Source organism: Zootoca vivipara, chromosome 9, assembly GCF_965207765.1.
Source record: "Zootoca vivipara chromosome 9, rZooViv2.hap1.1, whole genome shotgun sequence".
Classification (NCBI taxonomy): Eukaryota; Metazoa; Chordata; class Lepidosauria; order Squamata; family Lacertidae; genus Zootoca; species Zootoca vivipara.
The window spans coordinates 23827850-23855132 of record NC_142592.1 but is presented as its reverse complement, the minus strand read 5'-3'; the positions used below and the strand labels follow the sequence as shown (position 1 = coordinate 23855132).

The 27283-nt window shown below is 42.1% G+C and overlaps 1 protein-coding gene and 1 long non-coding RNA gene across 7 annotated transcripts in view; one reads left to right on the top strand and one right to left on the bottom strand.

The window, feature by feature from the left end:
* Nucleotides 1-14045, bottom strand: part of ARID2 (AT-rich interaction domain 2) — a 99186-nt gene extending 85141 nt beyond the window's left edge. Inside the window, exons 1-4 of one of the 5 annotated variants that reach the window (XM_060279624.2) lie at nucleotides 13857-13986; nucleotides 13237-13500; nucleotides 12964-13057; nucleotides 11755-11852 (exon numbers count right to left, since the gene is read on the bottom strand). In XM_060279624.2, the coding sequence (XP_060135607.2) occupies nucleotides 11755-11852; nucleotides 12964-13057; nucleotides 13237-13328 (284 nt within the window). In that variant the 5' untranslated portion in view covers nucleotides 13329-13500; nucleotides 13857-13986. The other 4 variants (XM_088676834.1, XM_035128571.3, XM_088676832.1 and 1 more) reach the window with 4 other exon arrangements.
* Nucleotides 14046-16758: 2713 nt separating this feature from the next.
* Nucleotides 16759-18478, top strand: LOC148684569 (uncharacterized). Of its 2 annotated transcripts, none has more exons than XR_015951757.1 (2): nucleotides 16759-16890; nucleotides 17909-18478. It is a non-coding gene; the product is annotated as an uncharacterized LOC148684569 (long non-coding RNA). The 2 variants fall into 2 exon arrangements; XR_015951756.1 differs by lacking the exon at nucleotides 16759-16890 and adding an exon at nucleotides 16912-17339.
* Nucleotides 18479-27283: the final 8805 nt, after the last annotated feature.

Genomic DNA, 27283 nt, shown 5'->3' with positions numbered 1-27283 from the left:
GGGCATTTGCATGATGCAGGAATTCACTGTAGGATCAGGATTTAACTTTACACATTTAAACATAAACTTCATTTGACAATGTATTGCTCAATTCCTAGCTAACCAAATTCAATTTTCCATACTAAAGAATTTTATCACTATGTCCTCAGTTTAGTTCTATCATTTTTACTATTATTATATCTCCCTCAACTTTCTTACTATAATCTTGTTTTTCCTAAGTTTTAAATAGTAAACTGCCACTGGAAATGGTTAAACCAAGTTCAACTATAATAATTCAATATTTATATTTTAGATTTCCCTAAAAGCCTAAAAAATAAATCCGCACTTATTGCTGCAGGTACAAAAGAAATACTTTTTAAAATGAAAGCAAGTTATTTCTATACTCAATAAGGTAGGGGTGGCTAACTAGTAACCCTGTAGATGTTGTTCAGCCTCCCAACTCCCATCAGTCTTAGTCAGCACAGCCAATGGTCAGTGATGATGAGAGCTGCAGTCCAGCAATATCTGGACAGCCACAAGTTAGCCACTCCTGTTGCAAATCACATAGCCGATTTCATACAGTCCCTTCCAAACCCTGAACTGTTCACTTATATTTATTTTGATCAAACATCCACCAATCAACTCAGTTCTTTTGCAGAACATATGATTAGGCTCAGGGAACCCAGTACAAGCAGATGTATGCCTGCTTCCTCTGTTGTGGGAAACTGGGCATGCCTACAATCAAAAAGTCACTGTTTACTGTTGCTTTGGTGTATCTGTTGGTAGAAGACCACTTTTGTTATACTGTTTTGAGTTGTTGCATCAATGCTATCAGTATTATTATTTTAACAATTATTTAGTATACCACTTAAGCAGTTGTCTCTAAGCTTTCTTGAGTTGTTGCTTTTGGGGAGAAGCAAAGTTGGCTTCCAACCTAAGGGTTGTAGAATGCTCAAGCTGGTAGCTGAAGCACTGGGTTTTTGAAAGCAAATCTTAGCTTTATCTTCATTCTGTTCTGCTGTAGTGGCTGTTGCAATGCAGAACTTCTGCAAATTCAGAAGATAAATTCTGGCTGAAGGCTAAGAGTCCAATCCAAGATGGATACTTTCAAGAATGAACAGCTCCCTTTCCCACCAAATCACAGTACTAGCTGCAATTTTGCGCTAGCACAGCAAATGCCTGGGACACTATTGCTGCAACAACTCAAGAAAGTAACACCAACAGTGCAACTGTGCCAAACTTGGCTTTTCAAAACAAGACTGAAGAGTGGCAAAGGAAAACAATCCTATCCGTATTAAACTAATGTTAACACCAAACCACCAAGTATTAACTTAATGACGTGTTGAGCACCCCAGTCCACAGACAATTGCTAGTACAATTGTGCCAATTCAAAACATTCCTAGGACCAGCCACCGAGCCACAAAAAATTGAAGTTTAAAAATGTATGGCTAATGAATCAAAACCTGATAATAAACATTCTTCTGTAGTCTCTGATTCTCACCTGCAGGCCCACAAATGGAGCTTTATGCATGAATTAGTTAACAACTCTTTATAGGACTGGACCTCAATAATCATGACATTAAAAACAAATGCAAAAAATTGGAGTTTAAAAATGTATGGCTAATGAATCAGAACATGATCATAAACACTCTTTTGTAGATTCTGATTCTTACCTGAAGGCCCACAAATGGAGCTTTATGCATGAATTAGTTAACAACTCTTTATAGGGCTGGACCTCAATAATCACCACATTAAAAACAAACACAGAACACGTTTAATCTGGAAACCTTCTCCCAACCTTCACATTCCCATGCTATCTTTCTTTTACCAAATAACAAAACATGTAAAAGCATGCTTCCCAGCAGCACTGTTTCTTTAAAATCCTTCATTAACACTGTAAAATATCCATACACAACTATTTGTAATTCACTTTGCTAATATAACTGAGCAAAGCTTAAACATCAAACCTGAAGTCCAGTTCAGAGGAATTATATTAACTGCTGTTGCTCACATCACAAGAACAGGTAAAGTCCATGAATGGTTCCTGACACTTTGGCTTCTGACTGCTCACTATACTTCCACAAATCATAAAATTACCACATCTGCCAGGAAGTGCAATGCAATATAGTTAAACTAGAACCTCTTGTTTAACTTTTTAGGTGGGAAACAGAATGTAAAACTGAATTTAAAAAATGCTGAGAGCATCCAATCTTCTACATACAATTTTAAATAAAGCTGAAACCCACTACCTCATTGTGATAATGCAACTGTCAAAGTAAAAAGCTTTTTCATATTAATAAATCTCAATCTCTCTCTCTCTCTCTCTCTCTCTCTCTCACACACACACACACACACACACACACACACACACGAAGAAAGCGAAATCATATATAAAGGGGAATGTGTTGAAAATTCAGTGAGGTGTTTGATCATTTTGTAACATGTTGGAAATCTGGTGAGGCTACTGAAACAATTTTCATACACACACGGTTATCAGCCTGAAATGTTTGGATATTAAAAGACACCTCGGTCAGTCCTTCTCATTCTAAGCACCTGCTAATGAAAGCAATTTTAGGAGGAATTGTTTAGTTTAACACTAATATGATGCAATTAAAATACTGTACTGAAGTCCGGAGCACGTTAATATGTGGTCATTTGTTTAACTTTAGGTTTGTCTACCTAAAGACCAACCCACGAGCTCACTATATGTATACCAACAGCACACTCCTATGCTCAAACTGCACTGGCTGAAAGTATGTCAGTGTGGGTCTTGATGCATACATGATGTCAGGGATATATTGACAAATTCTCACTGCTTGCTCCACCAACAGAGGGTCCAAATATGGGTGGCATTAGGAGCAAGTGAGGGAAGGAATAGGCTTACTCTGAGTCCTAAACACCTTCAGGCCCCACTCCTGGTTATTACACTGGTAAAAGGTTATGCCAGCAAAAGTATTGATCTAATTTAAAACAGCCCCAATGAACTCACACTGTCCTCACTCTGTGCACACTATTGTGACAAAGCATAGGATTCTGAATAACTCTGCACTCAAGTCATAGCACACCCAGACCTGTATATAAAATCTCTTCCACAGAGCCCATAACACTATATGATGTACACCAGGAGGCTATATTTCTCTGGCCTCCTGTAAAGCATACAAGGGGATTCTGATTATGGGAACTATGGAGAAAGGGCACTTTGCACAAAGAGCTTTAACTCAGCAATATGTTATTCCTCTACTTGTTGTTCTAACACTTTTCTTCTAAGAATCTTTAAATATATTTTGCCTCAGGACACACAGACAAGATTCTGAGTTTGACTCCTTCAACTAGAGATGAAGGGACAAAGCACCCTACATGGGAAAAGAAGGGAAAGAAGAGCCCATGGTTCAATCCATGACTACTAAAAATGTTCCAGTCTTTTATGTGCTTCTCCCTGCTCCCCATGAAAACAGTGCCCCGGTTATACTGACTGTTTAACTGCTGGTCGCAGTGCCTTTCTGCACTGTGTAGAAAGAGGTAGGGTTAATGCCAGGGTCTCTGATCCAACCATTGCTACTACTGCCCAAACACTCTTGATGGCTTTTGTCCTGCAGGATCACAGTAGAACAAATGCACATGCACAGAGTTCCCCTGCAACTACTTTCATGGGAGATGTGATTATATTTTCAGTCATTACACTCTCCATCAGGCAGAGTGAAGTTGAGGCAAAGGAACCGGAGGAGACTAGATAGCAGCACCCAGTATTAATCACTCATTAGCATCTACTGAGAATCTAAGGCAAGGCTGTGTGTTGCAGATGCCGACTATTGCCAATTCCCGTCCAGGGATCACTAGCCTTACCTCCCCACAAGCAGCCCTCCAACAGGTGAGGAGGAAAGGGTGTTCCCAATTTCCAGTGTCATAAAGACAAGTAGTGAAGCCATCTGAAAGACCAACAATTGCCAGCCTTCATGTTCTAATCTAGCTGGACAACTTTGCAAGATGTTTGACAGATGTTTATGTAACAGTTGAAACCATACGCAGCAAAGGGAGGCAGGAATGGGTAAATGCTACTTGTTCCTCTTCTGCCTATCATCATAGGCATAGTAGCCCTACTGGAGTAAGAAGGTTGGCAACCATAGCAATTTACCTGCTTCCACAACTGATTCCATTGCCAATGTTCTTTAGTGAAAGCATTCACTTTCTCATAGCTGTTGTTTGTTAGTTACTGAGAGCTTGTTACTACTGGAGTTTGTCTTCCTGTGGGTTGTTTTTAACTTTGTACTGTATAGGATTCTGGCTACACTACACATTACACTGACTTTATATGGGGTAACCTGGCAGCCAGCTTGATTGCCTGGTAAAGCCAGCTTTGTCAGATGCTGAGATGGACTGAAGGATGACAAGTATTTAAGAAGTGTGCATGCACACGAAAGCTCATACCAAAATAAAAACTTAGTTGGTCTTTAAGGTGCTACTGAAGGAATTTTTTTATTTTACTTCGATCCAGACCAACACGGCTACCTACCTGTAACAAGTATTTAAGAGCAGTTCTTTCTGTGTTATTAGTAAATGCTGCTAGTAAATGCCTCAACAGCATCATTTTAAAAAGTTACCCCTTAATTTCCTTCAACAGGTTTTGTAATAAGGGGAAAAACCCATAGACCCCAGTGAAAGTCTGGTTTTCATAACTGGTGCCAAAACAAGCTTTTTAAAGACACTACAGACTTCCTTAACAAACTTAACTCTATTAGACAACTTCCACAGGAAACCCTCTTGGCAACTGTGGAAATAGAATTATTAGATACAAACATCGAAATGACGATGGGCTTTGGGACATCATGACTACCTTCCCTGGCAGAGAAATACAGTCAACATCATCCCAGAACATTCACATATCATCCTCTTTACATACTATTGTTTCAAGTTGAAATACCCATCCCTACAAACCCACAGTACCACAATGGGCACATGTACAACACCGCATACTAACATCTTCATAGCAGATTGCGTAGTATGTGTTTTAATTAGCATTTAACCCAGTGGCATACCTCAGATACACTAATTATGTTTTAATCATTTGGACAAATACTGTAGTGAGGAACTGTTTCAGAGATATCACCAAAACATCACCTACTGCCACCCTACAGTCAAGTTCTGCTTCATCAATTCCACAGCAAGCCCGAGAGGCTTGGCGGTTTAGATCACTGTGCCTTTACCTTTTCCTTACCTTTACCATCTATTCCATGCAACACACTCTGGATATACCCTGTTTCTCATATTTTAAGACATACCCATAAAATAAGCCATAGCAGGATTTTTAAGCATTCAAGGAATATAAGCCATACCCCGAAAATAAGACATAGTGATAGGCGCAGCAGCAATGCCGGACGCGGCAGGAAGAGGAGGAAAAAAATAAGACATCCCTTGAAAATAAGCCATAGTGTGTTTTTTTGAGGAAAAAATAAATATAAGACATGTCTTATAATATGAGAAACACGGTAGTACAAAAGACATCTGAATACGATCTCATACAGAAACGAACAGATCACTAACACCTACTTCCATGGCACCAGTTATACCGACAGTGCATTATCTACATTCAGTTGACTGTCTATAAGGATCTGTTCAACGACTGGAAATGCCTGCTTCACACATAACCCTATCCATGGTTTGGTAGATCATTCAAACCATGCACAAACTATGGTTTAATTACTGCCAACAAACAAGAATCTGAAGTCATCCTTTGTTGTTGGCTACGGGTGAGCTCCTGTTGCTCGGTCCCTGCTCCTGCCAACCTAGCAGTTCGAAAGCATGAAGTGCAAGTAGATAAATAGGTACCGCTCCGGCGGGAAGGTAAACGGCGTTTCCGTGCGCTGCTCTGGTTTGCCAGAAGTGGCTTAGTCATCCTGGTCACATGACCTGCCTCAGCCAGTAAAGCGAGATGAGTGCCGCAACCCCAGAGTCGTCCACGACTCTGGACCTTTACCTTTAAGGAACTTTTAGTCTGTTTTAACTACGGCTTGGCATTACATGTGAATCTGACGCCCTTCCTTAACTATGTTTTGGACATCCTACCCAGATACCCACCAAGCTACAAAGGTGACTATGGGGTGACTATGGGGTGCATCTTGCTTCAGTCCGAGGGAGCCGGCATTTGTCCGCAAACAGCTTTCTGGGTCATGTAGCCAGTATGACTAAACCACTTCTAGTGCAACGGGACACCGTGACGAGTACCAGAGCACACAGAAATGCTGCTTACCTTCCCGCTGCAGCAGTACTCACACTAGTATGCTTTTGAACTGCTAGGTTGGCAGGAACTGGGACAGAGCAACGGGAGATTACCCCGTTGTGCAGATTCAAATTGCCAACCTGCCGGATCAGTAAGTCCAAGAGGCTCAGTGGTTTAGACCACTGGGAGCGGGTGCCGTTACAAAGGAACAAAGCAAGAATAGTTGGAAATCAAACAAAGCTGGGTTTGTTTCACTCTCTGTGGGACCATGTGTGGTTAATATGTGGTTTCCTAAACAAACCATGGATCACTGTCATGTACAAACCAGGCCATAGGCACCAATGCAACAAACCAGATAAAACTTTTTATTAAAATGAGAACACTGCTAACAATGCAATCTACAGCATCTAGGATTCCTATGCATGCCACTCTACAAATCACAAAGTGGCTGTCCTAAAACTCATTAATATGGATGGACAAAGGAAATAGTAATTGTGTAAACCAGTGTTTCAACAGCTACCATGGATTTCTTCTTCCCTGTATAGTATCATGGAAAACACTAAGGGGCATCACTTAAAAATAAAAATTCCACTGAGATGTTTCCTTTTAAAACACAAACAACTACCCTTACATCTATGCTATTATTCAGTCCCTTTATGTATATGATGAAGAGGACTTTAGGTCATGAAAGTTAATGCTTTTGAAATGCTGGGTTTTTATACCACCTTTAAAAACTGTGCTGTAAGACTTTTCTGCTCATAAGATCCACAGCTTAGGGACTGCCACAGATAATGCCTCACTAAGATTACCTCTCCCTGAACTTCTGAGGATCACACAACTACCAAGAGGACTCCCTCATCTTAACATCTGAGAGGGTCTGTAAGGAAGTAGACAGCCTTCCAAATATTTGGGGCCTAAGTTCTTGCTTTAAACAATGAGTACCTTGAGTCAGGTCCAGAAACAAACCAGCAACCAGTGCAGCTTTTTTAAACGGGAGTTATGGGAGTTGTAAATAGTAGCCGAGCCAGTAATCTGGCTCTTGCATTTTGGAACAGTTGAAGGTTCTGAATTGCCTTCAAGGGTAGTCCCACATAAAGTGCATTCTAGTAATCCAATCTGGAAGCTACTAGAGCATAGAATACAGTGGTCAAGTCATCTAAACATCTATCTGGGCATCTATTAACTTTGTGTATTGCTTTAGCACCAGCTGACTGTGACTGGATGCCCACATAAATGTAAAAGACGAATAGAAAAGTGACAAGTAAACGCCTTCTTAAGTTGTGAACAGCGATTCCCAGGAAGTCATTTACACAGGTTTACAAACCCTCACAGGGATAATTTCAGGATGCAGGAAGATCCCCAAGCCCTCTGTCAGCCCTCTGACAAAGTGGAAATCCAGTACCAAACAGATCCCTGCTCCAGAATCCTCAGTTCCACTGTAGGTTTTGAGCAGGTAAGAACAGCAGGACTTCCTTCCAAGCAGAGGGAGAGACTCGTGGTGTCTTAGTTGACCCTTGTGGTCCCTTCACCTCCAGTAATAATAAATAATAATAATAATACTTTATTTGTACCCCGCCCATCTTACTAGGTTGTCCCAGCCACTCTGGACAGCTCTACAATTCTATGATTCTACTTTCACCATACCCTGCACACATGAAACACTGTACCAGTCTCTCAAGCCCCTTTGCATGCCAGAGAATACAGGGGAAGACACTGGTAGCTACTTTTTAATGGGTGATTAGTAATACAAGCCAACATTTATTCTACTATCTGTTTGCTATGTTCTGTCCCTTCTCCAAAAAGCTCAGAGCAGAATCTACCTCAAAGTACTGTTTTGAGAGAATGTCTGTTAGAGGGTGAGTGTGGTACAATGGTTAGAGTACTAGGAGACTAGGGTTTGAATATCCAGTCAGCCATGGTGCTCACTGGGTGACCTTGGGCTCGTCATCATTTCTCAGGGTTGTTGTGAGGATGAAATAAGAAGGCGAAGAACCATATACACCACGTAAAATAAATACAAAGGTTAGGCTAGGTTTGGGTAATGTGAAACACCTTGCTTAGAGCCAACCAATTTTCTCCATAGGTGAGCAAAAATTTGAACATGGGCTTCCCATATAGAAACCCAACAGGTATCACTGACTGATACCTGTTGGGTTTATTTATACACTGGCTGTATTACCAATCTTACATAAATAACATTAATTTGGCATTTTTTAAAAAAAACAGTGAAGCGTTTAAAAGCAAGTAAACAAAATTATTGCACATAGGATTCAATCCACCTTACTTAAATTATTAGATCAGTGTTTGATGGATACTAGCAACAATTTTAAAGAAATATTCCTATACAGTATCTGAGAATGGAGATTTATCTCTTCCAATTATTATTTTCTTCAAACTTCTCTATTTTTCTTTTAATGTCTTCATTTTCTGCCTCCATCACACTCCCTGGACAACTGCAACACATGTAAACCAAAGCTCTCTATTCCCATTTCACCCTAAACAACTAGAAATGCCAAAATCTATGCTTCTATTACCACAATGTCCATAAGGCCATGTGTTTGTGAATGCCTTCACATACCGGTAGATTGTCAGTGACCACATTAATATCTGCTTTAAGACCCACTTGAGGGCTCACAGCATTTTTGTTGTTGCAGATACTACATTCTTCAGTGACTGCAACATGAAACACAAATATGATCATAGAATTGTAGAGCTGGAAGGTACCCCAATGGTTATCTAGCCCACCCCCCTGCAATGCATCTTAGCTAAATCATCCATGGCAGGTGGCTATTCAACCATCAGATGTGGAAAGGTTCCTCAGCAAAACACAGACCTATTAGCAGCATAGCCACTATTGCAGTCATGTACTTCAACTCACTCTCCTGCACTAATCATACTAGTCTGTCTGGACTAGCAACACCCACCCTGAGGACTAGTCCCCTTGTGGCTTACAGGTGTGAAGCACATCAATTCAGTATACCTGAAACTTACAAAACCATTCTGTCTGGAAGGATACTTCAAACATGCTCAAATCATAAACAATAAAAAAACAAGGAAACAGCTGGGCTGGTGCGGGGGAAGGGTTTGATGATGTTGACATTGGTTCAAGAATGGGCTAATATCTGCCCCCTCATGAATATGTTAATAAAACAAAGACTAGTGCTCTAGATGAAAATCTGCAGTTACAGTGGAACCTCGGTTTATGAACACCTCGGTTTATGAATTTTCGGTTTATGAACACCGCGGACCCATCTGGAACGGATTAATTCATTTTCCATTACTTTCAATGGGAAAGTTTGCTTCAGTTTATGAACGCTTCAGTTTATGAACAGACTTCCGGAACCAATTACACCCATGCTTCAGTTTATGAACGCTTCAGTTTAAGTACTCCGTGGACCCGTCTGGAACGGATTAATCCACTTTCCATTACTTTCAATGGGAAAGTTTGCTTCAGTTTATGAACGCTTACTCCGCGGACCGTCTGGAACGGATTAATTCACTTTCCATTACTTTCAATGGGAAAGTTCACTTCAGTTTATGAACGCTTCAGTTTATGAACAGACTTCCGGAACCAATTGTGTTCATAAACCAAGGTACCACTGTACAAACCAATGTATGTCCACATATCATGATTTTAAAGATTTATACATCCCTACAAGGCAGAGCCATAACAGGAAAAAAATCACAACATAAGTGATCTGGGGCCAAAGTTGGGAAGGTAATTCTTTATAGGTAGGTCTGGAGACTTTAAAAGCCAGATCAATCACCCTTACAAAGATCAATTATAAAGAATAATTGTATCAATCATAGGATGCTCATACAATACTCATTGAGAAAATAAAAATTCAAATTCTCTTTCTTTAAAAAAAGTTCTGAAGTATTATGAAAATGACTGCATAAATTCAAAAACAATAATTATTGATGATTATGAGTTTATTATACAGTCATTAGCAGATAAAGTTCATTTTTGCCAATATGTTAGCAAAAAAAAACACCACAAAGAAATCACTAGTGCAGCAATAGCACACATGTATTTTAACAAGGACCCCTAAAAGCAAAAACAATACAAAACTAGATTTTTAAGTATGTCCAGGTGTGTCTGCTGAAATGAATATCAGGAATAAAGAGATGACATGATCTAACACATGAGTTACAATGGAATCTTATACATGTCTGCTCAAAAATAAGTCCCAGTGGGGATCTGGGTATAGGACTGTATTCCTAATAGGAATTAACTCTGTGCCACACTTTGGCTGCAGTTTCATTTGAAACTTGAGTAATATGGGAGAATTACAGTGAAATCTCAAGAGAAGCATGTACTATGTCTTTTGATTAAGTGTATCTCTATTAGCTTTTTCCAGTACTTAATATCTGTAACACACCCCAAAACATCCTTAAAAATATCAATATCTCCTTGTCCAAACCCTTTAAAAGTGAATATACAAATTAAAGGTGCACATACACACTTGTAAACAAGAAATTTCTTGTTATAGTCAAATTTTAACAAAAGCATATACCATCACAAACATACAGCAACTTTATATTCCAACTGATTCTGCCTAAGGATTTCCAGACTTCCTTGTAACTCAATAACCACTTCTACACTGTTGCTGTGACTCTACAGCTTTAAACTGGAAGTCAATCTAGGACAGCCAATGGAAAGTGCACCTGCAAAAAATACATTTCTTAATTCAGAGTGCTAAATCCCCTACAGTTAGATTTAAAAATTATTAAAACTTGCCTGTCACAAGCAGATTGTACCTACACTGTCAGAAAAATGAAAATATTTGCATCTTAAGTTTAAATTATAAACTAAAAATATTAAACTTGTTTAAAATATCAATAAATCACATAGATTCCTTGACACAAACATGGAAACACATCTACAAACATGAGCTATATATATTTGTATTATTTGAAAAACAACATCATATTACAATTGCTACATTTCCATTATAAAATATAGGACTTCAAGTAAATATAACATGAAACCATTTATGAATTAAAAATGCTAAAGATTGGGGGGAGGGGAAATCAAGTAACAGCAACAGCAACTTCAGAAATCCCTTAATACAACCAACATTTCAAAAATGCAGCCCCCTCCCATATTTATATGTAATCTAAAGCATATCTTCAGCAATAGCAGTCTTTTGATAACAAAGAATGTATACATCTACCATTTAAAAATACACAATTGTAAATCAACATTCCATCTTCAAAAACAATCATTGTCACTTATTTTGCAATTAAACACTGAGTTGCTAAAACTAAAATTAATTTGCTTCACATAGCCAGCCTTACTGTGATATCAGTGTTAAATAACCAATAAAATGCTTCCTACAACTACTATGTGTACACACTGGACATCAGGCAGAAGTAAATAAAAAATAATACAAATCCAGAAACATCATAGCCTTTAACAAAAGAAAAGGGCACTTTCAACTGGCAAGAGACACCACAGCAATTTTTAAAAAGAAATGTCTTAATGAAGAAGATATTGCTTATTTTTCACACCCTAAAAAGAGCACACCACTGCTGCAGAAGTCCTTATCAACACTTACCGCAAGTAATACTGTTTTAAAGCGAAGGCAGCGTTAGAACAACTTCTGGGAAAGTTAAACTCTTCTACAATTTCTCCCCACTGATTCTTCTCAGATACCTGTCAAAAAACAACACACTGAGATGCACAAAAACCACACACATCCACAACGTCGTCGCTCGCCACCCTCAGAAAAAGGGCTGCCATGAAAAACCCAACAAATGTGAGAAAGATCTCTGGATTTGTTTCCATCGGATCTGGGATCCCTATTTCGCCCTGACAGGCAACCGTGGCGATCCCATCTCGCTCCTCCCCTCGCATTTTACAACATTTATTTTATTGGGGAGCGAGAAAAGGCTTCTGTGGGTTTTTCTTTTTTTGTATTTCGGTGTGGAGAGGTTTGTTTTTGTCCTCGCTGCCTGGACAATAACCAATCGGGAGTCTCTCCGGCCGCCTTGCTTTTAAATCCTCCCGCGGCCCCGTTAAAAAAAAACCCAAAGAAGTTGAAAAGGAGCCAGGCCGAGTCGGGATGGGGGGCCGCCCCCGCCGGCCCAGGGGTGCCGGGGCCCCGTCCCGCCGAGCCCGCCCGCCAGCTCCCGCGACACAGAGAGGCCTTTCTTTTGAGGCCTACATTTTCTGTCCCTAGCCTTGAAGCCTAAAGATGGCTATTTGATTACACACCGTCTTGGCTGCCCCTTTTGTTATTCCTCTCCGGGAAGGGCTGGCGGGGCAGCGCCTGGTCCCCCCCACGGCCGCCGGGATCATCTCCGAGCCCGAGCTCCGTGCCGATTATCGATGTTAAACATGCCCGCTAATTTTGAGTTGCACTAAAACTGCACTCAGAGTCTGTCTCTCCCTCTCTGCGCGCGAGGGAGAAACACACACACACACAACCCGCAAGCGGAAGAAACTGCCTCGCACACGCCGCCTTGCCCACTCTCTCCTGCCCTCCAGGAGACGTGGGGTTATAGCAGCCCCCCAAAAATATAAATATCTAGGGGGAGACCCTGGGAAAAGCGGCACCCCCCCCACACCCAGCTCTCCGCCAACAAGGCCGAGGCACCAACCTGCCTTGCCTGCTTCCTCCTTCCCCTTCCCCCCCTTCCCAGCCCGGCTTGAGGAAAAGACGGGCGCCGACCCCCCCAGCCCGCCGCCGGGGCCCCCGAGGGCGGCGAGAGAGTTGGGGGAGGAGGTGGGCGGGCGGGGAAAGCGAATTAAAACTTCCACTCACCTTCCCGAATCCGCCTAAAGTGGTGACTCGGGTGTAGAGAGCGTGCAGGTCCAGCTCCTTCCCACCCACCACGGGGATCTTCTTGAAAGGAGACCTGCCGAGAGAGGAGAGAGCGCCACAAAAACAACTTGTCAAGTCGGCCCCCCTTCCCTGCCCTCGCGGGGGGCCGCCTCGTCCTTCAGGGAAGGGGCTGGAAGTTAAAATCGGCCGCTTCGCACAGCCTCCCCCCGCCGCCACCATCCCCTTCCATCTCCCCATTTTCCTCTCGCTCACCCTCTGCTGTGGTGAAACTGCCGCAGCTCGTCCAGGAAAGCCAGTCCTTTTCTCCGATGGTCGGGTTGGTTTTTCCCGGTCGAATTTGCCATGTCGGCCCCCCGGATTAAAAAAAAAAAAGGAGGTCGGGGGGTTTTGTCTCCTTAAGTGGAGGGAGGGAAAAATCCAACAGAAAAACAACAACAATCCGCGGCTCCTCCTCGCCTTTTTTCAAGAGACCCGGGTTCCTCCTGTGCTCGGCCGGGGATCAGCCATGGAGAGGGACTTGTTTCGAGAAGAGAGAAAGGGAGAAAAAGTTTAAAAGGAATAAGGGAGCCCGGAGAGAGTGGCAATTACGAGTCCTGTCTCCACACAACGCGCAGCGAGGGAGAGGGGCCACCGCTCGGCAATTCTTGCCGCCGCCGCTGCCTTGCCTGCCTCTCTCAGCACCACGAACCCAGCCGATCCAGCCTGCACATGAGACTCAACATGGTGCTGCTGGATCACACAATGAATTGGGTTAGTGTTGTGGTAGGGTGGGGGTTGGGGAGGCTGGAGTGAGGGACTGACAGTGTGTGTGTGTATTACAGACGCGGCTCCATGAGATCTCCCCTCTCCCTCTCTCGCACACACATACATACACACACTGTACAGCGGCGGCGGTGGTGGCGGCGGCGGCGGCAGCGGGATTCACTTCTCTCCTCTCTCAGACAAAAAGATCTGAGGCCGCCGTGCTGCTTGCCTGGGCGAGATCGCGACACAGCGCACCCCGCAGGCCGGCTGAGGCACTGCAAAAGGCAGCTCCGAAATGGCAAACGGCAGCACTGCCAGCGAGCAGTTCCTGGCGGGGAACAATAGGCTTCTCTCGCGGCTAAGGGCTCATCTGCAATGTGCCGCAAACTTCACACACACAAAGCCGGGCGGAAAGAGAAAAGGCTGGAGGACCGGGGGGGGGGCAAGGAAGGGGTTGGAAGCGGCTACTACCGGTTGTTCCAAGGTTAGGGGCAAGGGAAAATGTTCCATTCTTCCCAAACTTTAGAAAGATGGAAGTACTTTCCAGGTTAACCGGAGGAGATAAAAGAATCGGGGGAGGGAGGGACTTGTATGCCTTGTATATAAACACACCAACTGTGCCTTTCAAAAGGAAAAGGAAATAATCATCAGTGTATTTTTTAACTTTGAAAACCTTTCTACATCAAAACGGGGAGATCCCGCATATTTTTGGATACCATGTTTTTACATGTGAACACATATTTCCTAGTATCACATTACGCATGGCCTAAAGTAATTTTATGAGAGTTCCTAACCTCTGTAGTTCAGGGTGATCTAAAAAAAAAATCTAGAAAGTTTTCTGTAGCACATGACTTCTGAAGATTCACTAATAATACAAAGGTTTTATATTAAAAATAATTATAATGGGCTTCAAAATATATGAAACTTTTCTAACCATGGCAAAGCTGGGTGATCTTCTTAGTGAATTCCTGGCTGAGATGGAATTTGAACTATCAGGCAAGTCTTTATTCTCTCAGCCTAAGGCCATGTGCAACAGGGGGTAATAATATTGGCCTACCCTGCAGGGGTGTTGCAAGGCTCAATGGGATAAACTGTAACACACTTTGAAATCCTGAAATGCACTACATGAAGTTTTTTTATTGTACAATAAGCAACTGCAGCTATAATTATCAGGGAATATCACATATGCAGGGAAAATGTACTTACTGAGGAAACTTGGGTTATAAGTTATACCTGGCCACATTGTGTATACAGCACATATTTTTATATATTTACACCATATATATTACTCATTTGGTGTTTTTAAAACCAAGAATATGACATACCAGTGGGGTATGACATACCAGCCCACTCATTTTGCAAATCTTATGGGTAATAACAGTTAAACTTATTAAAGGCCCCTGATCCAAAATATAGACTGTGAAACCTAGAGGTCTGTAAAAGTGAACTGTGGTTTTGTGTTCCTTGACTATTGCAAGCCCAGACTGCAAATCAAGTAGCACAAGAATGAATGTGTAAGAAACACAAAAGGTAAGTGCTATGAGAGATTATAGTTGTTAGGGGGAAGGGAGAAGGATGTGATCTTATGCATACAATAGGTAGGAATGTGGGGGGGGGGGGGTGAGCTCAAGGTGTGTGAGACCTGGACAAGCCAAGTAAGAGGGTAGAACATTTGAATCATATTATGTATCCATATACTTCATAATACTTGCTGCAGTACAATCCAATATGTATCTACTCAGAAGTAAAACCCCGTTTACTCCCAGATATGTATGTATAGAGTTGCAGCTTGAAGTGGGGCATTGTATGCTGGTGCTCCATACTATGTATTAAAATGCACGTCCAAAGAAAAGCTTCTGATCATTTCTGGTAACTTGATTTAAGCACACCACTGAAGTAAAAATCACACTATTAAGAAAACAAGCCCTTCTTATTTCCAGAATAAGCTTATGTGATCCCCACATCCAAAGTTTGCTTTCCTTAGTTTGCCATCCATATATTGGAGTAAATTCCAGTGAGTTCAGTAGGGCTTACTTACTAGACATGCCACAAAATGTAGTATGTGATAGTCCTTGTTAAAAATTTAGTCGCAATAATACCCAATGAAGAATTTTGTAATCGCAACCCAACTCAGAGTTGGAATTATGTGTGGAATTCAAATGGATTGTTTTTTGTTCCCACAGGGTAACATGATTTCACCAATCTTCAACAGAATATATATATCAGCCTTAGAGTAAATGGAACTTGAGATGGTAAACTCTTTGCAATACTTGGGAATATTTCTCAATCATAGCTCTTTTTCAGTTGAAAGTAGAATGGCTGTTAGGCCCATAAAATAAATTATACTCTAGATGAGTGCTTCATTTAAAAAAAATGTCACTGACATTTAAAAATTGTAATGTAGGTGAACACTGTCTTTCCCCCTTAGAATAAGCAAGATTCTAGATGACTATTTGAGACTTATGGGGCAAAGGGCACTATTCCCTCTGTGCAATGAACTGAACCCCCAGCCCTGTATCATCATGTTATCAAATCTGAGATCTGGTAACTAAAGTTAGGAGAGAGTTCTGTTTAAAAATCGATTACACATTATGGTCTCCAGTGAGCCGGTCAAGGAAATCTATATTCCCTTTATGCCATGTACTAAATTGCTTCAGGAAATTAAAATCTAAGATTATGTTTTTCTTTCAGCTGGATTGCAGTTTCATCTTGAATACAGAGAGAGATAGAGATGTATTAAGACGATTGGTAAAACCTGCCCTCCAGGTCATATTCATTATTGAGAAGAGGGCAAAATCCCCTGGTTTGGGATTATTTCTCAACATTTTAAACCTCCTGCCCTTTTACAGCAGTTTCTTTGAGGGGGGAGGAGAAGTTCTGCAAATCTCCCCCCCCCCTAAAAAACCACCCTAATCCGAAGGGATGCATGCAAACTTCGATCGCCGTTCCTTATTTTGCTCTTTCCAAGTTAACAGCATCCGCAGAAATAGCTGTTGCTCCAAAAAAAAAAAGGCAGCACCAGGCGAGCGTGCGTTCAAGCGCCTTGTGGGAACATAAGGCTTTTTTCTCGTCCTCCACTCAGGAGGGAGAGTTGTAAACAGTCCTCGAATGACTCAAAAACTAGGGGTCTCCCTCCCACAAGCGCCGGGTAACTTGGCAGAGGTGAGTCAGTTCCCTCGCTTCAGTTCCTTGCGCGTACTGTATACTGCGGTGGTGGGAGCAGCGGCGGCGGCAAGGATACTCAAACTGCGTAGCCGGGCTAGGCGGCTCTCCGCTGCCAGAGCGCCGCAATTTGCGCACGGTCCCTTACGCAGCCGGCCGCTGGGGGATTCCCTGGAGGGGGTCGATATCATCCCGCCACCGTGCTAAAGGCCCCAGGAGCCGTGGACAGTGCGGCCTTCGGACCGAGGCGGCGGCGGCGGCGGCGGCGTCGCCACCACAGCACCAACGGGGCCGCTCGGCTCTTCACAAAATGGCGGCGCCCACGGAAAAGAGCAGCCCCATTTTGTGCCTGTGGAGCTGTCACAGCAGCGGAGAGAGAGACGGGCTCGGCACGGAGCAGAAGGCGGCGGCCGGGTCAACGCGTCGAATGAGAGAAAGAGAGAGAGAAAGTGAGGGAAGGAGAGAGAAAGTGAGGGAAGGAGCAGCTCCCTCGCTCTCCCCCCCCCCAGACGAGCCTTGTTGACGCGAGAGGCGGAGTCGGCGAGGCAGCAAAAAGCAGCAGCTGTTGCTGCCGCCCGCAGGGCTTGAGGGCGCGGGGCGGGGAGCTGCTGCTCCGCCGGTCTTTGCTGCGGCTCCTCGCTGCTTTTTGGCCTTTCTGGATTGGCTGCTCTTTTCTTTCTCTCCCTCTCCCTCTCTTTCTGTTATTTTTTTTTTTTTGAATTGGGGCCATTTTCTCCGCAGTTCGGATTTCTCTCAGACCTCGCGAGCGTTCGCCTCCTCCCCTTCCGCCGCCGCGACGCTGGTCTCCACCCCGGGGTGGGACTGGAGCGCCGGTCGCCACAGCGCGATGGAGGAGCCGGAGGAGGAGGGGATCCTCTCGCCGCCGACGCCGCCCTACCTCCTCGCCCTCAGCCCCGTCCCCTTCCGCGGCTTTCCTCTACAGATTATTCTTTTTAAACTACAACAGGGCCCTGTAACTTTTCCCCCCTTAGTTCACCCCTCTCTCTTTTTGTTCTAGCAAACCAGCACTTCTTCCCCAAGCGATGGATGGGCAGAGTTGTAAGACTTTTAACACGCGTCACGTTTGGGAATGCATAACTCTCGTGCTTCCTTTTTTTAATTGTGCCTTTCTGAATGTATCTCGTCTTGTTAAAACTGATGCTCTCTTCCGAGTTGCAGTGCTGGCAACCCTGCAAGGTACATCTTCGTTTATGTAAGGGATCTCGTGTTTGGTTTTGTTATCAATGGCTTTTTCTTTACTACGAAGATGTTTCGTTTTTAAACAAGCTTTTTTTTAAAAAAAAAAAGGGATTGAAAAAAACCTAAACTTGAATCGTTTATTTTAATGGTTAGATTATTTAGCACCTCTAGCCTGCGGAAATTATTTTGAAAAGGCTTAAAAGTGATGCGTTGAGGCTGCTGTGGTTTGCAATGCATTGTCCTAATTCTGGGAAAAAAACACCAACCTTATCGTAAGGCTTTTTCAGTTCGCTTTGTGCGATCAAAGTGCCTTAGTGAGCAGCACAAATTAAACTACGTACTTGATTTGGTAATATTTATGAAAAATAAAAACTCAACTGGAACACTGCCTAATGGTATACTCTTAATTTGTACCAATGTTAAGATTAACATTGTTAGAATGCAGATACTGTGATTTTGCCACAGACTTAGTAGAATTTAAAAGGTAGTTATGAAACAAAGCCACTGTGGTCATTTCCCCAGTGCTAATTCGTACCCACAATTAACTGTTTTACTAACGCATCTACTTCTCCCTTCTGCTTACTATCCTTTTATGCAGTGGTTGTTGTTTTCCTATGTGGTTTTGGCTTACTTCTCAGGAGTAGACTGTTGCAGCTTGCTTTCTGGCATTTTGGTCTTGTTACTTTTAAGTATAGACATCATTAGTTTTTGTTAATAAAGAACTTCAAGCTTCCTAGCGTAAGCCATGTATCTTTACTCAGAAGGAAACTCCAGTGGGTTCCATGGGGTTTACTCCCAGGTAAGTTTACATAGGAACTATATGCTTCAGCAGTATGGGTTTCTCTTAGAATTTGGGTCATTACATATGTGTTTTATATTTTAAATAACAAGTACTTGCACTAGTTGTTGAAGATTGTAGTCCCACAGTGTGCATTTTATTAGCTAAATAATCAAGTCAGGTATATATACCGTGTTTCTCATATTATAAGACACGTCTTATATTTATTTTTTCCTCAAAAAAACACACTATGGCTTATTTTCAAGGGATGTCTGATTTTTTTCCTCCTCCTCCTGCCGCGGCCAGCATTGCTGCTGCGCCTATCACTATGTCTTATTTTCGGGGTATGGCTTATATTCCTTGAATGCTTAAAAATCCTGCTATGGCTTATTTTATGGGTATGTCTTAAAATATGAGAAACAGGGTATACACTAGGCAAGCATATCTTATTTCTTTAACACCTTAAAAATTCTATTTCCCAGAGCCTATCACATTCTTAATATAAAAAGACTTGCTTGTTAAGCACTTTTACAAAACATACTCTGTAAAAGACTGTTCCTCTAAGAAGAAAAGATGCTTTCTCTCGTAAGTCTTTGTTATATCCATTTTAAATTGAGATGTGATTTAAGGTGATAATGCCAATGCAAATAGTGTTTCTGTTTAGCATAACTAAAATATTATCAGTAATTTCTCTTTTTATCACCCCCCCCCAAGTGATTAAGTTGTGACTCTTAACTATAAGGAGAGTCACCTAAAATTGAACCTTGTCACTTAATGGTCACATCCATTAAGCTAGCTCTGCAGTATGATTTGAAGCATCCTTACTCAATGGTAAATCTCACTGTACTCAGTGGGACTGCCTCTTAAGAGTGGCTAGATTGGAGCCTCAACTTCACAAATACTCATCCTTATAATCCACATGAGACTTGCATTAATCAAAGTACTTATCTAAACTAAGCTATGTAGCAAGCTGTATTCACATGGTTCATGATTTATATTCAAGGAATCCTAAGTTATCTGTTGTGGAACACCTGGGATACATTTGTTTATATGATGGCAGGCTGGTATACATTCTTAAAGGACAATAAGATATTTCACTGTTTCTTTAACACTGTGGTCTTGGATAAATTTCTTTGAGCATTTACAGCATTTGTGTCCCTAGTTTTTATCAGTAGCTATAAACATGGCACGCTTAAATGTCGTGTCAATATTTGTCCTTTCTTATGAAACATAACTAGGTTGATATATGACATTAGGTTGCATTTCAAGCTACAACCCATATTCTATTGTGCAAAAAATGAAGGTTTGAGTTTCCTCAAAAATAGGGAAAAAATGGTTCTTGATTCTTAAGAATCTGGTGGATTTAAGACAATTGGTGTAAGTTTTCCAGCAAATGATGCAAAATCATGCAGATGAACTTGTGCTGACCTGCAAGCCTTTATAGTGAAATTACTCTTAAAGGATAGCTAACTGATATTCTGAATAAGCAGAGCTATGTATTCCTTAATTAGAAGGGCTATTGGTTCCTGTAGTGATTGTAAAGGGGAGAGTGCGCCTAAAGGAGGTGTTGAAGTCCAGTCTGACATCTAGTACTTTCCAATTGCCTACTATGCAGCTGTTAAATGCAGGTGGAGGGGAGGTTGTTTCCTTTTACTCCCAGAGAAATTTAAGTATGGGGGGCACATGGTGGAGAATCCTTTTGACATCTCCTCTAGAGAGTTTGGTTTTCTGTCTTAGGTTATATAGAAATCCATTCTGTGGACCAGAAACTTTGCAAGCCAGCTTAAAATTGACTGTGTGCCGTCCCCCCTCCAAAAGTTTACTGATCATAGTTAAATTTGGTTATTTTCTCATCAGTTTAATCCTTAACAACATTGGTTTGTACCACACCAGCTAAACTGAGGTCCTAGGTTGATACATAGCTGCCAAGTTATCCCTTATTTTAAGGGATTTTCCCTTATGCTGAATAGGCTTCCTCGCGAGAAAAGGGAAAACTTGGCAGCTATGGGTTGATAGCAAAGGCAGCAATCTCTATTTGTTCTTTATGAATTGAAGAACAAGGTACCTATCTGCATCAACACTAACTCCCTGTATTGCATCCTGGTATTGAGTCAACCTTCCATATTGTCATGCCTCTCTTAAGTCATACAGGAAATGATGGAAGAACAGAAGTTCAGGTTTCTTCTATACATTACAGTACTATTAAATCAAATACTCAAATTTGCCTAGTTTGTGGACTGAAGTTTTTGTCAGGTTGCACTAAATAAAAACCAGTGCTCATATGTTAAAAGTGTAAAAACTTTGGACCATTTTGCGCAGAACAGTAAACTATATTTTAGTGTTTTAAGGACAAGACTCCCAACCAGCTGCAAGGAGGCGTTCAGAAGCTTTCACTACAGTTGAAGGTTTTGATGCAACACTTAACTATAGTTCAGGCACCCCCCCAAACTTGACCCTCCAGCTCTTTTAGGACTACAATTCTCATCATCCCTGACCACTGTCCCCGTTAGCTAGGAATGATGAGAGTTGTAGTCCCAAAACAGCTAGAGGGCCGAGTTTGGGGGTGCCTGCTATAGTTAATCTTTACTGGTTTGTGGAAACAAAGCATTGTTGAAAACTGTTTTGGAGGAAGCTTGTTTCTACTAATCATAATTAAGACTAACAACAATTTGTCTGGTTTCAGATTCCATGACAAGCTATGGTTAGGTCAAAATGGAAGCAAAAGCTTCTGAACCCTTCAAGGTAACACCAGAGGAAGAAACAAAAGGAGCAGTACAAGAACCACAGAGCTGCTGGAGTTCATCATAATCTATAGCAGTGGTTCCTAATTGGTGGTCTGTGTAACCCACCCAGGGGTTCCGTGGCACCATTCACATAACAAAAACTACTGTAGAGATAAAAGTTTTCAAAAGTAGGGGGTCCATGGCTTGGCTTTTTTAAAACGGGAGGGCCCCAGTACTTAGCTAATTGGGAATCACTGATCTATAGTGTTGCATGCAACTGTATTTATGTGCAAGGTAACAAGTTAAGTTAAATATAGTTCTTATGGGGAAGTCTGCAGTTCTAAGCATGCACCTCTAGAAGTAAGTCCCATTGAACATGATAGGATTTAATTCTGTGCAGAGATTGTCCTGCACATACGGTATATTCACATGGATTTCAAAATTTCTAGTTATTGCCACTGTTGCTAATAAAGTGCTTAACAGTATTCTAGGCGATGCAGAATTTATAGGTCCCCTATCATAATGGCTGACAGTTTAATCCAAAACAGGTAGGGTGAAGGAAGAGGGGGAAATGAGCAAATCTAGGTGCTAATTGCAGGAAACAGTTGCAGTAATGGAGCAAGTCTCAACACTCCCCCTAATGCAATCAAGTGCAGTGGGATGGTAGAACCCTAAAATATGCATGCTTCAATATTATGCAGCCTTTGAAGAGCAGTTTCACTTGTTACAGTTAATCAGTGAATCTGAATCTCTCTTTGCTTATTTTGGAATCCATTGGAAGTGAGTATTGAGAACTGCCGGTAGGAACAAGCAGAGAAGCGGGATCTCTGAGGTACCGGTTAATTTAGCTATCTTATCCTATGATGAAATGAAAAAAATGCTGTCGTGCACACTGCTCCATCCTTTATTGGTGCCAACAGTACACCTCATTTCTGGGTGAAAAGCACTGGTTGGTTTGCACTGGAAACGGCAGCAGCTCCTCCAGAATTAGCAAACATATGCTGTGTTTTCTGCTTCAGGCTTCTGAATTGCAGTAACATTGGGAGGGATCTGCTTTACAGCAGGGGTCCCCAGACTTACCGGGCTTTGGGCCGGTTCCCACCGCGCCGATCGCACGGCGGGCCGGAGGGCGGGGGAGTGGCGCGGCGGCGTGCTTCCAGGTCGGAAAAAGTGCCGGAAATCGTTTGTGCGCATGCGTATGGGCCTCCCCCGACCTGGAAGTGCACCAGAAATGACCTCTTCTGGGTCGGGAGAGGCCCATACGCATGCGCACAAAGGATTTTCGGCGCTTTTTTCTGACCTGGAAGAGCGCCGCCGCGCTGCGCGCCGTAAGAGCGGGCGAGCGGCGGGGGTCGTTGCGGGCCTGATTGGGAGCCCAATTGGGCCGCATCCAGCCCCCGGGCCGTAGTTTGGGGACCCCTGCTTTACAGAGACACGCAACAATCAACATTCACAGCTTGTTTATGAAAGTATGAGGGGGTTGGTTTTTTTTTAAAAAAATGTTCCTTGGATGCATATAATGGATCCTCCCAGCAGTGAGGAAATCATCCAAGGGACGTTCCAGTGGTGGTTTGACTACATTTGTATCATAATGGATCCTGCTAGATTCCTTTTTGGAATTGTCAGCTCCAGTTATCCAGACCCTGAAGTGGTTTGCAGTGACAGTAGAGACGTCAGCCATGCCCATAATCTTGTTTTGAGCTTTTGATCCCTTTTGTGGCCTACTTCACCCTCTGAACCATTTCTCTACTGCCCTTCGGGATGGGTTGAAATATGTGTCTAATCAACACATCCACTGCACTTAGAGCTAGAGGAGAATTCTCTAACCATCAGGGTTAGCCCGACCTTTGCACACACAAAGAAAACCTTGCCATCTCCAACACTCTCTTACTTTACACTTGTGAGCTTGCTTATTGGATTAAACTGTGGTGGAGAATAATCATTATCCCACTCATGCACACCCACTTGCCATTACTTTTATAATAACCTGACTCAGCCTTCCTCAACTTTGTGCCCTCCAGATGTTTTGGACTGCAACACTTACTGGTAATCCATGCTGCCTGGGAGCAAAATATCTGAAGGGCACCAGGTTGAGAATAGTTGCTATGAGGTTCTAGCAGAGGGCCAGAAGCTTACAGAAACAGCTAGCTAACAGAGATGCCAAAACTACTGTTAAGGAGCCATGAGGCTGAAGGAAGGATGGGGAAGCTCCTGTGTCCCCCCCCCCCAAATGCTGAACTTGGTTGGCCATGCTAATGGGAAGTGTGCAGGTTCTCCATCCTCGTGTTCAAGCACTAGCCATTAGAACGAATTGCTGGCAACGTTAAGTTAAAATGCATAGTACTCACATTGTCGTAGGCTTTGCAGGTGACTTTCCACCAAGGTTTCATTTTAACTCGCCGCTGTAGAGAGACTTAATCACCCCACAAGGAATTATGTTGCTACTGTCCAAACAGTTGGGGGTGGATGGCTTGCCTTTCCTTCTAACGGTTTGTCCCAACTGCCATGGAACAATTTAAGTCCAAAATTCCATTCTCCTTTCCCCCTCCCTCAAAAGGCTGTTTGCCATTATGAAAGGAGTTAAGCTTAGTTCCCTTACGTACAGTATTTCATGCAAATTCATCATGAACTACAAAATGCTGACTTTGACCACTGAAAGGAGGGTAAAGATGGTTGGTTTATCTACCGTCGCTACGAGGAATGAAGTTAGCCTCCACAGAGCCAAACAGTACTTCAGAAAAGGCACAACTGGCAATCTGCCTAGATCTCTTACCATAGAGGAAGACCTAAAATAGTTAGTATGGGGCATGAGTTGTCTGAAGAAAGATAGTTAATGGATTAATCTCTTTATGCAAAATGAATTAAAGTGTACCTTGTCCTTTTGGGACAGACAATAGTTGGCTGAAAGTCTCTTTGGAAATAAGCTTCTTTAGAACTAATGAGATTTCAAGGAAGTTGTGGTTTTATATGCCCCTTTTTATGTAACATGTTTCATCAATCCTGTGATCCTGGAAGGGGTGAAGATGAGAAATGCTTGCTTTACTTGCCAGTACTTTCATAAAGACCTGTGTATTGGGAAAACTTGTCTTCATCCTTTTAAAAAATTTCATTTACAAGTAGATTTATGTCTTTGTAAGGGTTTCGAGTCTTTGAATCTACGGGCAGTTTATTCAGGATTCAAAGGCAGTTCTTGTAACAAAGTTCCATTTAATTTCATGGGATAATATGTTTAGAGTTGGTTTTTCAGTTTGTGACCTTAAGAAATGCATATCCTGTACAAGTGTTCAGAATAAAAGTCTATTTTATTATTGGCTCCTGCTCCTAAAAGAAATCCCAAACGACAATCCCCTAGAACAGCTGCTGCTGCTATTGTTATTGCTGTTGTTAATGCTGTTGTTGTTGTTTGCAGTATAGTCCACTCTTCATCAAATGTTTTCAGAATGGGGAACAAAGTAATAAAAATAGAGAAAGATTATACAAAAATTACAAAATTATATAAACAGGACCAACAAATAGCATTTGTAACATAAACAAGCAAAACTACAGCAACCTAAATTAATATTCCCAATTTAATGAAATATGGACCTCGAGAGTCAGCAAGGCTGCCAGGTAGTGATGTTCAGATGGATTTGTTGGCCTCTGCCATCTCTCTTCCTACCAGTAAGCAGTCCTCTAGCTGATCATGTTGTAACCATTTAAAGATGAGGGAACCCTGGACTTAATGTTAAGTGGTGTCCAGGACCTGGTGTGAGATGAAGAGTTATTCAACATAAATGTAAGTGAACATTTGACAAGGAAGTCTTAACATAGTTGTATTTAACTTCCAAGGTGGAAACTTTAAAAAAGAAAAAAAAGGGGGGCTGAGGAATGGTAAAAAGAAAAGTAACAAGGACCAGATCTCTCTAGGATCCTTGGAGGTTTCTCAAGTACAACAATAGAAGCTTAGCTTAGCTAGAATATATTTTGCAAATTGGGAAAAGTACTGCTAAGGCCACGAGGATGCCAAAAAAGAGTGTCGAGTATCACTCAGAACATTAAGACCAACAACAAAGGAGTCAATGGAATGCTAAATGAGATTGCAGACAAGCTCAGTTCTTCTCATCTGTTGTTGAAGGCGCAGCGAGATCCATTTTCTAGAACTTTATTTCTCAGGCAGGCAGGGCATCAGAAATGGAAGCAAGTTGTGTTGGCAAGCGACAAAGTTCTCTGACTTACTGACAAGTTTAGAAACTCGCAAATCATGGGGTTGGGATGGTAGCCACCTGAGAGTTCTTGAAGAACTCCAATGTTACTGCAGATTTCCTGACAAATCTGTAAGTTGTCTCCATAGTTGAAAACTGGAAAGTGGGCAATGTAGCACACTAGGAGGGTTCTACTTGTGTTCTAGACCCTCCAGATGTTGAACAACAGGTTTCTCCCTGCGCCATTCTGGTTAGGATTGATGGGAGTTGGGAGTCCCAAAACACCCAGAGGTCTACAGCAGACATCCCCAAACTCTGCCCTCCAGATGTTTTTGGACTACAATTCCCATCATCCCTGACCTCTGTTCCTGTTAGCTAGGGATGATGGGTGTTGTAGTCCCAAAACATCTGGAGGGCAGAGTTTGGGGGTGCCTGGTCTACAGGTTCTAATTGAAACCTCTGTATCCTTAAACGCTAGGGAATGACGACAAAAGGACAGAGATCTGTCTCAAGGCATGCCTGACCAGCTGTTTACTTTAAAAGGAACTAAAGCGTGCTAAATAATAAGATAGTATTTTTAGTGTTGTCATCTTAAGGAATTGAGCTGCAGCTTGTGCAGCAGTTCACAACACCATATTTCAAGTCGGATCAAAGGCAGTTCTGAATAATTGGACGTGAGCTGACAGAAGAATGTAGGTTCTTTGTCAACTGTCGGGATTGCCTCAAGTTACGTGGCTGGTTGTATACTTAATCTACAGAAAATCCAGGGGCTCATCTTCCTATCCCCTAATTAGTATTAATAATTTGGTCTGCAGTTTATTAATATACAGCAGATTACGTATCCTCGTGATATATATTTTCCCCTTTCAATACTGTTAAGCAGATTTATGTGAGGTTAGTGCAAAGTGGCGTACAAGAGCATTTCTGTTTGAAGTAACTTAATTATTTAAAGGTTATGTGATAATTGGAAGTCACATCCTTGAAGTACGGAACATGCACTGCATTTATCGTCTGGAATAATATTGGTTTGGTATTCTTAATCTAGAGTTAACTGTAACCTGAATAACTTAACTGATTTTAGCAAACAGATTCCACTGGTTTGTGACAATGAAACATTTCACAAAGAGGCAGTGTTGTGTAGTGGTTAGAGTGTTGGACCTGGGAGTCCGGGCTTCAAATACTTAATTGTTGTAGCTTGTCTTCACTTACCCTACCCCACCGCCCTGCTCACAGTTGTGAAGGATATTCTTGCGTTATGAATGGGCCATGTTACCTTTAAGAAAATGGGGTAGGATAGGCCAATATATATGTGGACTGTCCCTGGATTAAGTGACATTTCTTCCTTAAGTTCTCAAACCTAGCTCAAGGTAGTCATCTAAACTAGCCGGATGTTGAACTCTATAATCAATCACAGTCGGTCCATCATTAGAAAAACAAGACTTTAGAGCTGTCTTACCCCAAAATGACAACTAGACATTTCATTTTGGAGACTGTAACCTTGATTTAAGAAG